General features: G+C 39.9%; 1 protein-coding gene and 1 non-coding gene across 3 annotated transcripts in view; one reads left to right on the top strand and one right to left on the bottom strand.

Moving 5' to 3' along the window:
* Nucleotides 1–731: 731 nt before the first annotated feature.
* The window catches only part of Ankrd13a (ankyrin repeat domain 13A), a 36,147-nt gene continuing 24,878 nt past the window's right edge, over nucleotides 732–12,000 (bottom strand). Inside the window, exons 8-15 of one of the 2 annotated variants that reach the window (XM_026409214.2) lie at nucleotides 11,550–11,631; nucleotides 10,558–10,619; nucleotides 9,669–9,802; nucleotides 8,363–8,520; nucleotides 7,625–7,729; nucleotides 5,043–5,203; nucleotides 3,432–3,499; nucleotides 732–2,760 (exon numbers count right to left, since the gene is read on the bottom strand). In XM_026409214.2, the coding sequence (XP_026264999.1) occupies nucleotides 2,565–2,760; nucleotides 3,432–3,499; nucleotides 5,043–5,203; nucleotides 7,625–7,729; nucleotides 8,363–8,520; nucleotides 9,669–9,802; nucleotides 10,558–10,619; nucleotides 11,550–11,631 (966 nt within the window). In that variant the 3' untranslated portion in view covers nucleotides 732–2,564. The remainder of the gene's footprint in view (nucleotides 2,761–3,431; nucleotides 3,500–5,042; nucleotides 5,204–7,624; nucleotides 7,730–8,362; nucleotides 8,521–9,668; nucleotides 9,803–10,557; nucleotides 10,620–11,549; nucleotides 11,632–12,000) is intronic. The other variant, XM_026409216.2, reaches the window with a different exon arrangement.
* Trnaa-ugc (transfer RNA alanine (anticodon UGC)) lies at nucleotides 8,558–8,630 on the top strand. Its single transcript has one exon. It is a non-coding gene; the product is annotated as a tRNA-Ala (tRNA).

Genomic DNA, 12,000 nt, shown 5'->3' with positions numbered 1-12,000 from the left:
ACATCATCTGATCATCCTTCTATCAACTATTGTTAAATCATCCATCCACTTGACCTAAGAAGACTCATTTTCTTTTCTTCACAGTGCTCTCATGGCTCAGTGGATTGGTATCTACTTTCCCACAAAAGCAAAGCAGCTTTTTCACATCCTCCCAGAAATATCAAAGCCTCATTTCCAGAACCCAAACAGTTTTTACTGGCCGTAAACTACCTTTTTTGATTTAGTAAAACGTATTAAGTGTAAGATGAGTCTGGAAGCCCTAAGTATCATCTGAATGTGTAAAAATAGCCTCCAAAGCACACCAGGGAAGGAGTGTTCAGCGGGCCCTCCTGTCCTCCTCCAGAGCCAGTGCACCTGGGGACACTGCTGCAGGGCTGGCTGAGCAATCCAATGTGCATGCTTTTCCTTTTCATCTGGAACAAGTTGTGTGGCACATTTGGTGTGTGTGAATTGGTAGGAAGGCTGACAGAAGTGTGCCATCTTGTCATGGTATACAACCGAGCAACTTGTTCCAGTGACAAGAAGACAATGCAAAAAAAGAGAGACAAGACTCAGGGCTGGGGTTGTGGCTCAGTGGCAGAGTGCTTGCTTCGCACATGTGTGGTACTGGGTTTGATCCTCAGCACCACATAAAAATAAACAAACACAATGTGTCCATCTATAACTTAAAAAAATGTTTTAAAAAAGAGACAAGACTCAGACTGAATAGGATACTGGATGAGCATCCTCTACAGAAGCAGTCTTTATTTGCATTTTAAGAGAACACATAGGAAAAACGCTTTGACAGGTTGACATGTTGCTCAGTCCCTTTTTAAGTGACTTCCTAGGGAGAAAGTCAAAAGACTTTGGGAAGCAGAGCAATGGAATGCAAACACAGAAATTGCCTACGATTCACCTTAGTGAGTAAATGACGTGGCCTAACTAGAGCCATTCCCAAAAAGTGTCTTCGCTCACAGTAAATGCCAAGTAAACAAAACGCCAAGCTGCATATGAAACAAAAGTGAGGTTGCCTGTACTGGCCTCGTGTGCAGAAAAGGAATTTTGGTCAGACCGTGACAAAAAGGCAGATGGCAATATGGAATTAAAAGCACAATTCGTTGTGTGTAGAAACCTTCTACTGGCAACACTAACTAGGATACAGACATTAACTGGAACGGTAGTATGTTTCTCTTCCTATCCTGAAAGAAGCGCAACAGGAAATAGGTGTGGAACAGAGGAGGATATTGTTTACCAGGTTATTTCAGTGCAGCCTGTGGGAATAAATACATGGGCCAGAGGGAGAGGTGCCCTCAGCTGTATTCCCCAGGGGTCTGTCTGTTATGCGATGGGTATTTACAGGAGGGTTAGACAAAATAGTTAACTACTAAAGGTATCCAAAAAAGGCCTGAGAAAATCTGGTTAAAATGTATAACCTTGTATTGCTACTGATGGGAGTAGTCATTTTTTTATATCTTTTAAAAATAATAAAAAGATTCTGTTAAAAAATATATTTATCCAGAAAGATGTTGATTTGAACTCTAAAAAGCAACATGGAATCCCTTTTTCCCTTTTGAGTGAAGAACCATTTGAGCGCTACATTAACTCCCTTTCTAATTTCAAATCCATCCCTATCCTTTGGGTGACATGTGGCCCGTTTTTCCTAAGTGTCTTTCTGGAAATTCTTACCAGACGAGGTGCAGAAGTCACCCTGGTTTAGTTCTCTGCTGTTCTGATACTGTGGCCAGCTCCCCCAGTTCAAGAACGAGCCATGGCTTCCTCTAGCAGCTCCTTCAGGGACAGGATTAGCTGCCTTTGATTTAGCCTGGAGGATCCTGCTCTCAAAGGAGCTGCCTTTACAAATTCAAATCAGATCCCTCAATACATGGAGTGAGGTGGTTTCAAACTATTAGTGATTTTTAAGGCTAAGGCAACATCCGTGGTCATCTGTATATCTTAATTTGATGCAAATAGTTAACCATAATCTAAAATAGATCCTGTACATATCTCCTCTTTAACTTTAGCTGGGGATGGAAGGAATGGAATAAGGTGGAGATGGAGGAGGAATAATGACAATGTTCTAGAAACCCTATATATAAAGGTAAAAATAAAGAATAGATCCGCACAACCCATTTCTTTGGTGAACAGTAAAGAAGGTCTCAGATTCTCATAAACCACTCTACAGAGGCTGCTGCTGCTGCTGCCGCTCTCGTATATAAAAGCACCCTGACTCTGCAATAACTTGTTTTGTTATCACTCCTTGATAAAAATCTATCTACAGACCTGCAGGGATTGGGTTTTTGTCTAAAGCTGGTAGTAAAAATGTGACCTGCAAGCCATACAACTAATGGAAAGTGACGATGTTCTTCTCCCCTTAGCCTGGAGATGGGGCCTGCCAATCCCCAACTCTTCTCCACTCTGGGGAATGTCCTGGATGGGCCTGGTAGTCCCTGGTCCTGCACTTCTGTGTAAAGAAGGGGCAGCTGTCATCTGCAGAAGTGTAGGTCCTCAGCCCTGAGGCCTCAGTTGACACAGCACTAATGTGCAGCCCAGAGCCTCTGCTTTGTGCAGCCCACGGGCAGCAAGGTCTACTTCTCAGTGAGTGACAGTTGTAAGACTTGCTGGAGCTCAGCCTCCTCCTCCTGGAGACGGAGCTCCTGCTCCTCCAGCTCTTTGGCAGAGAGCTCCATGGCCAGCTGCAAGTCACTGTCGAACCGGCTCGTGTCTCTCAGGGCATCTGCGCACAGGCCTTCTGTGCTGGTGAGGAGGCTCTCCTGGATAGCTCTGTGTTGGAAAAAGAGAGATGCTTACTACTAAGGTCATGGTGACAGCTGCATTTTGTAACTGCTTCCCAGGTTCATGCTGTGTTTTGTGTGCACAACGCCATCTTAACCTGAGGGGTGCCAGTGCTGAACACGGATGAGAAACCCAGTACTCAAAGAAGACTGCCTAAGCTTATCCAGCTACTAAGTGATGGGGCTGCAAATTAAATTTGAGTCTGTTGTGAGGCAAAACCCAGGTTCTCCCTAACAGTTTCTCATACATCCTTAAAGTATAAGAAAATGAATCAGTTTTTCCCTTAAAAAGTGCTTCTAATCATCTCTGTAGCTCTTACTCCAAGTGTGGTGATCTTTAACACTGTATAAACTTCCCACTGGAGAAACTTCCCCTGTGATCAGACGTTCATAGAGGATCAAACCAATCAGAAAACATTCCCTTGATCTTTTTTGCCAATGGCGCAGACCTGGGAACCAGTCGGCATTACCACCCCTTCCTGGAAAGGCACTGTCAAGGGTTCAGAGCTGGTTTAACGACTAACTGCCAAAGAGGAAGCAGCAGAGCTTACACATTGTCTCTCCTGCTAGGGGCTGGGCCATGCGTCTGCCTGCGTTATTAAGTGCCTTTGTCAACTTTGGTTTGACAAGAGCCACATCATTAAGACTCGTGTCAATTACCTCTCGTACTGGGCCTCATAGCTCTGTGTTGGGCTGATTCCTCCATTCGAAGCTGGTCCAGAAAGTTCCTAGCAAAATCAAACACAATTGACATGAATACCTCTTAGAAGGAATAGTTACCACACTGATAAGGAAACCAAAGCAGCAAGAAACAAAATTTTAAATATTTACATGCCTATTATTGGTAGTCTGGTGTGAAATACTGGCAGGGACTTGGGTTACCTCAATAATGACACCGAATGTCAGGTCACAACCGGTACCACCATGCAGTGCTACCCTGATGAACAACTACCACCATACTCTTCACAAAAATCAATCTAATGAAAACAGCTAAACTTTGGCAACATTTAAATGACCAAAGCAGGTTTTTAGGGCAGAAGACATAATTCAATATTTGTCGTATGGAACTTTGGCTACTCCCCTTGTCAAAATTTACGTCAATAAAGTTTCCATAGATACTGGGTTTGGAAAAGCTAATCCTACTTACAGAAGGGACAGAAGGAAGAGTGTGCTGGGCTGGCACTGAGGTTTGGGGCGGAGATCTACCAGGGAGCCTCCCAAGGGAACATGCCTGTTCTGGAATCTGGCCTTCAACCCAGCAGCCTCAGAAAACTGAATGGGTCTGTGAATTGGTCTATGGTGGTAGCAGGGGACGTGAAGGAGGGGACTCGGATTACTCAAGCTTAAGACTTGAGGATAAACCATAAAACCCCAAACCTCAATAAGCAGAGGTGCTAAAATGTGGGTACTACTCTCCAAGCTTAGCAGCCCCAGGAGGATGGGGCAGGGCCGCCTCACCAAAGAATTCCCAGCACACTCTGCAAATACCTGCTGAGAGCACATTGGGAGGAAAGAGAAAAGCAGCGACCAAACCAACGGACAGCAGGAGCCCACGGGTTCCATCAGAAGGTGGAAAAAGCAGACCAGACCCAGCAGAGAAGAGAGAGGACAGAAGGAGCCAATGATGGGGGAGGAGCTGAGGTTCAGACTGTCCCAAGCAGGTGAAGTCTGAAGACACCACCAACAGGACATAAGGCCACTATTCTTACCCAGGTCTCTCCTGTTCCTAGCTCCACTTTTTGCTAGAGAAGCAGAGTGTTTAAGGGGATGATGCCTCTCATGAGTCAAAAAATTTGCATACTTTAGAATCAAGAGCCATTTTCATCACCTACTTACTGGGGTACCACCACCCCATGTTGTCCTTTCTTGGGGAGGAGGTGGGGATTAAAAGCCCATTACTACCTTCATCTAAGTCTACTGATAAATAGTATCTCAGGAAAAAGACAATAGTGTAAGTTACCCTGAAATTACTGCTTCAATACTAGAAAATTATAAAGCACACCCTTAAATGTACATAATCATTAGTTACACAGGTGAACACAACAGAAAAAGGAAAGCCTCTCTGAAGGCACCTTGTGAGTGATGCTGACTGGGATTACATAGATGGTCTCGAATATGACGAGCTTTTGTAAAAGACCTGGTTTGTAGAACACTGAATGATCTGTGTGTATACTCGATGCACCAGACTTGCTATTTAGACCAAGTCTCTGGTGATAGCTGAAACCTGAGGGTAACACTTCCAAAGCCTTGTCATTTATCCTGCAAACTCACCGGGCTCCTGCTGGACTCCAAGAGGCTCTGCTGGATGGCAAACTGCATTATCTCATAATCTTCATCCTGCAAATGCACATTTCTGCCATTGTCTTGAATGTGATAAGATTCGGGAATTTCAAACACAGACTGATCAACCTCAAAATTGGTGACCTGGGAAGCTGAAACACAAAAGGCAACCATCCAGCGTCCAAGTTAATTATAACAACTTTCCAGTCAAACTCCGATGTGGGTAGGGAGTTTGTTTTGTTTTGGAGACAGGGTCTCACTATGTTGCTCAGGCTGGCCACAAACTGCTGGCCTCGAGCAGTGCTCTGGCCTCAGCCTTCCAAGTATCTGGGACTATAGGCACACACCACCATGCCAACTTAAAAAAAAATTTTTTTAATTAAATAAAAGAATGAAAGTATCAAAGTTGAATAATCAACGTTTGCTATTATGTAAAAGATTTTGAGAAAAAAATTATGACGATAAAAAATAACATAATGCACCTTTTTCTTTTGCCTTGATTTTAGCAAACAAATTAATGCAGTTATAAAAAATAAAATACAGCACAGTAGCACATGCCGGTGATCGAAGGGACTCAGGAGGCTGAGGCAGGAGGGTTGCAAGTTTGAGGCCAACATCAGCAACTTAGCAAGACCCTGTCTCAAAATAAAAAATAAAAAGGGCTAGAGATGTTAGCTCAGTGGGAAAGCGCCTCCGGGATCAATCCCAAGTAACAAAAAATTAAAAAAAAAATAGAAGACTACAGTATGAAAAGTGAAGATTTCTCTCCTTAATTCTATTTCCAAACTCCAGAGGTAACAAGGGTTTCCTTGTGTGTCCTTTGAGGATTGCGCTGTATGTATGTCTACATGGGAGTGTTTATGTGTCTTTATACAGAGAATCACACTAATGTGTTTTTCCTTTTAAAATAGGAAATATGGTAAACATATTAAAAAGGGAGTATATAAACTATCTAATAAACACTTAAAAATGACAACCATAAAACAAATGCCTGTGTCTCCTTCCCTAGCCTAAGACATGGAATACTGCCCATGTATATCCCAAGTGTACATCCCTTAATATCCCCTTCCTCCAACTGCAGTTTTCACTACCTTGCTCTTCTATGGAATTTTACTACATGTGCAAAATCTGAGTGGTTTGTTTAACCCATTTTCAACTTGACTTAAATGGAATCATACAGAATTATTCAAACTGGTTTTATTTTTCATTCAACACTATGTTTTTAAGTTTTGCTACACTTGGCTATAAATTTTTATTTTCACTACTGTATTTTATTCTGTTGTATTATATAACACAATTAGAACATTCTGTGATCTCATGACATCTATGTAGTTTTCAGATTTTCACTATTGTAAGCAATTCTGTTGGCCATTACTGGGGGTCTCCAGATGCCCATATGAATGAGTTTATCTGGGGTAGATACCTAAAAATTGTTAGATCATAGAGTGTCACATCTTAATTTACTAATTAATGCCAGGTGTTGTTTTTTTCAAGAAAGTATTCCAATTTACACTTCCTGCCAAAATATTACCCAACTTTACTGCCACATGGGAGTATAAAATTGTATATTATTGTTCACTCTACAACTTTTTTAATTTCAAATTTTAAGTTATGTACACTAAAATGCTTCATCAGACTGGTAGACTAAAAGGAGAAAAACCATATGACCACCTCAATAGTTGGAGAAAAAGCATTTAATAAAAATCAATTAACAATGGTAAAAACCCTCAATATTTTGAGGTATTGATCCCCAATACCTCAAAACCACAACAGAACAAAAACAACTCTCAACAAACTAAGGATACAAATGGAGAATCTCCTTAACCTACTCAAGGACATCTACAAAGAAACCTACAACTAATATACTTAATAATGAAACAACCCTTGCTCCACTAAAGTCAGGGACAAGGCAAGGATGTCCATTCTTACCACTCTTATTCAACACTGTACTGGATGTCCTAGCCAGTCTGACAAAGCAAGAAAAAGAAATAAACGGCTTAAAGAATGGCAGGGAAGAATTATAACTGTATTTATTCACAGACAAAATGATCATGTACATAAGAAATTCTAAGGAATCTACAAAAAAAACTACCAGAAGTCAAGTAAATTCAGTAATGTTACATGATAACAGGTCAAAATTTAAAAATCAATTTCTATATAATATAACTGAACAAAATAATAAAACAGATCCATTTATAATAGTATCCCAAATATGAATTGGATTGACGCAAAGGAACATGAGGAAATAAATAATGGAGGCACCTAGGAATGCTCTCTGTCTTGACTGTGGTGATGTCCAGATACACATTCATTCAAATCCACTTTAAATGGGAGCATTAGACTGTACAGACATCACTCTTAATAAAGCTGATTTTTAAGAATATACAGTCTTTTTAATACAAGTGGGGTCGTACATATTCTACAAGTCATTGTTTCATTTAATTTAAACTAAATCTAATTTTTCTTATCCAACAGAGATTTACTTCACAAGATAGCCCCATTTCAAATTGAATAATTAATTTAATGACTAATATTGAACTTCTTTTAATCACAAAACAACTTTGCTTTCTTACCTGAATCAGCCTGAGTCCCTTCATTTTGAGTTTCTTCAGCAGTGCTGCAACCATTAACATTTCCAAAAGTAATCCGTGCATTTAAGACGTGAAACAAGGGAATTTCTATAAAAAGTAAAAATTCTTATAAATAAACTTCTTGAGAAGAATACTGAAAGCATTCCCTTACTATGTCCTTACTAACTGGTACTATGCCAAGCACTTCTTACCATTATGATTTCACTGAAACCTCCTAACAACATACAGGGAAAACAGTAGATTCAGAGTTAAGCATTTTCTTCTCGATCACAGCGATTAAGTGACTGACCAGATGTCAGGAATGTTAAAATTCCTCACAAATAACATAGATTATATAAAACATTATACATACTAGTTCAGGCCCTAAAATATATTTATGTTATCAAAGGATCTTGGTGTCAATTATCTTAAGTAATTATCAAATTTGAAGTTTCACTTACAGTTGACATTAACACAATGAATTCTTCCATGTCTTTTTAATCTGTCAGCACCATATATAAATTGAACTGATGGTTGGAGATCTCCAAATTTTGATATGTAAAATGAACTTATTAGCATCATGACACTTCTTTAAATCAAATCAAACCAGAGAATAATTCAGATCCCTGCATTATGTTTATTGTGTGCTACCCTGTACCAAATGTGCTCCAGTTCTGTGATTCTGTCATCCACAAAAATGGGCAGAACTTACAAGTGTTCCTGAGTTTTATTTAATGATACCTATTTTAACAGGAAATCCAGGTGGGAATTCCAGCTTGATGAAATCTCTCAGTCTTGCAAAATGAGCACTAGTTCGAGCCATGAGGTCAATGATAGGAATGACCTGCTCCACCAGGGAGAGGGGAAACTCTTCGCACATCCACAGCATTGCTTTAAACCTGTAGAATTCGATCAAAGAAATACTGAGGCCAGGGCTGGGGTTGTAGCTCAGTGGTAAAGCACTTGCCTTGCACGCACGAGGCCCTGAGTTCAATCCTCAGCACCACATAAAAATAAATAAATAAAAATAAAGATATTGTGTCCATCTACAACTAAAAAAAAAAAAAAAAAGAAATACTAAGGCTACCTCCACCACGTGGGGAGAGCACTTTATTGCTATGCAGTAAGCTAGACAACACCAGCCTCCTTATTCCACATTCTTCCCCATTATCTCTTTTTTTTAAAAATTTACTTATTTGTTTATTTTAATTAGGTATATATGACAGCAGAATGCATTTTGATTTGTTGTATACAATTGCAGCACAACTTTTCATTTCTCTGGTTGTACACAACAGACGTAGCATCACACCTTATGTGCAGCCATACATGTACTGAGGGTAATGATGTCCATCTCATTCCACCATCTTTCATGCCCCTATGCCTCCTCCCCACCCCACCCTGCCCTTTACCCAGTCAAAGTTCCTCCATTTTTTCTCTGCCCCCCCCATTATCTCTTAATTCAGAACTACTGAGGGACTGGACCCACGAGGAATTCAGATCACCCTGGAATTGGGCAATGGGGAAAATTGTCTATATTACAACCTACTCTTACAGTAGCCTTAACTGATAATAAGCATGAAGAAATTGATAGCTGATGGAAATAATTTCATTTGATTGGCCAAGATTTGTTCATAATAAAAAAATTAAATAAGAAAAAATAATTCTTTTTCTCTTTTCTTTTTTGGTACTGGGGATGGAACCCAAAGGCACTTTACCACTGAGCTACATCCCCAGCCCTTTTTATTTTTTTATTTTGGGACAGAATCTCTCTAAATTTCCCAGGATGACCTCAAATTTACGATCCTTCTTCCTCAGCCTCCCAAGTAGCTAGTTTTACAGTGTGCACCACTGCACCCAGCAGAAAGAATTCCTATATCTACTCTATAGTCCATTTGGAAAAGGGACAATCTACAGTTAGTTTTCATCAGACAAAGTAATTTAAAAATTCTTTTGAAAGGAAAGGACAGAGGAATGACAACCTAACACCATAAAACAGCACCTCTGAGAAAAATCCATCAGTTCAAAGTAGCAACCAAATCATTCTTACTTTTGTGTTCTAATTGTCAGCTCTTTTGGCCTTCCAATATCCCTGTCTTTCAGATCAAACTCTTCACTGAAGTACTCTTCAGGCGTGATGGCCGTGGGGTTGTTTGCAGTGGCACACTCTGTGGTGAGGTCCTGCTGAGCCAGAATTCAGGAGAGTCAGAAGTGCCAAGTAATACAGGTTTCCACCGAGTGTACCAGGTCTCTGAGGCAGACATGTTAACCAACTACAGATCAAGAGGTTCCAGTCATTAACCTTTTAAAATTAAGTTACTGCATGGAACAAGAAAGTCTATAAAGATATTACCATGGCAAGTCTAATGTTTCCCAACTTTAAATTTTTCTCTATTCTCCTCCTGCTTATGAAAAGAAAAGAGAGAGGGAGATAGAATATCTGAAAGTGTGTACAACATGAAAGACTTGAAATTGAAGTGCTAGTTCTATCATTCTTGAGTTTCATCACTGGAAAGAAAATTTATTCTTTTTTTTTTTTTTGGAACCTCACCCAGTAACACAGATTGTACCAACTGCACATAGTTTATTGTGAGGAACAAATCAGAAAATGTTTGTTAAGATGCTCTATTACAATACAGTCCCAAATCCTTTTTTAAGTGCCATTTTAATAGAAAGGACCATAGTTTATACTGGATGAGTGACTGCAAAAGCGAGAGCAAGAACACCTGATTTCTATACTCTTAGCCCTCCTCCAAAACCTTTATTTTCAAGGACTCCCTCATCTAATTCTCATCCAAAATTATACCTCCAATTCCAACTTGAGAGTTCTCTAACATTTCTGAAGAGAGCAGCCTAATCAGGATCCATCACAAGCACACATAATGTGTTTTTTTTTTTTTTTCATTAAACTGAGCTGAAAGCATGTGGCTTCAACTTACCCCTTGAGCACCAAACTGGTGTTCCACAGTTCCCAGCAGAGATTCCAGTGGATTCCTGTCCGCTGCAGAGGGAGGGAATGTTTAATGTCTAATATTACAATTGACTATGACTATAGAAAAAGTTCCTTATCATATTTTAATGTTTTGGATCCAAACTACCTGCATTAGGAAACCCATTTATAGTCAGGCTGATAAAAATCATCCATAACTCTAATTTATCCTTTACAGAACATGTTTTATTAAGATCACTAAACCAAGAATTCAGCAGAATAGTAGAAAAAATTGAGCAGAATAGTAGAAAGAGTTGTGATTTAAGAGTGAGCCAGATCTGGATTCTAATCCCGCCTTGGTCACTCACTGCCATGTGTTCTGGGCCTTAGTTTCCTGTCAAATTGAGCAATGGGCACAGTCATGGTGGTGCTGGTGGTAAGCGGCAACCACATGCTTACCACATGCTGCACGTGCCGTACTAAAGGTTTGCACGTGGCTGCTCATCTCATTCTTCTCAATAACTGAAAAAGGACCAGTATCCCCCTCATTTTACTACCAAGAAAATTTAGGCATGGAGCATGTGTAACTTCACAAGGCCACAGAGCTGACAGAGTCAGGATGTGGCAACTGTTTGGCTCAGAACCCAGGTTCCATCCAAATCTTTCATTGCAATAGTTAAGACTAAATCACTTATTCCCAAGATACTATTCTCCCACATCCTTATCTACATTTTTTGGCTGAATATAACAATTGTTCATCATAATACATAAACAAACCCTCATGAATGGCTTTAATTACAGCTGAGACAACTACGGGGAAACACTCCAAGAATGAGTCAGTCTCAGGAAATTTTCATAAAAAAGAAGTCTGGCTTAGGATTAGCATGTCCAGATCACATTACTGCAAACTTAACAGAACAAACAAAGGCTCTCTCTAGAGTGAAAAATACAAGGAAAAAGAGAAGAAGAAAACCAAAGAGGCAGGAGGGTGGCGGTGATTACCTTTGTACCTCTTCTTTTCCTCCTCAGTCAGATGTTCTGTGCGTATTTTGGTTATCACATTCACATTGTTTACTGTGTAGACCTTGAGAGATGTGTGCAAAAGAAAATAGTGACACAGGGAATCAAATCTCAAAAAATAAGCACAGCAAGAGCAAGAATGCTGAAGCCAAAAAAAAAAAATCTAGCAAAATAAAAATGATAAATGGTTAACAATCATTAGGAACCTTTAAAGAAAATATATAACTACCAACTTAGAAATGCATCAGCAGATACTTTCCATATTTGACAGTTTAACACCGAGGAGTGAACAGCGACAGTCTGCATCTTCCTACTTGGCCTTCTTGTTGCTAAACAGTCTCAAATGTCCTGCAACTAGGATTCCCACCTGGGCTCCTACTGTACTAAAGTACCCAAATCTGACTCCCAAACTCCCACTGATCTGTGGTAATCT

This window comes from Urocitellus parryii, chromosome 3, assembly GCF_045843805.1.
Source record: "Urocitellus parryii isolate mUroPar1 chromosome 3, mUroPar1.hap1, whole genome shotgun sequence".
NCBI classification, from domain to species: domain Eukaryota; kingdom Metazoa; phylum Chordata; class Mammalia; order Rodentia; family Sciuridae; genus Urocitellus; species Urocitellus parryii.
Note: the sequence above shows the minus strand (reverse complement) of the source record. Positions and strands in the feature narration are given on the sequence as shown.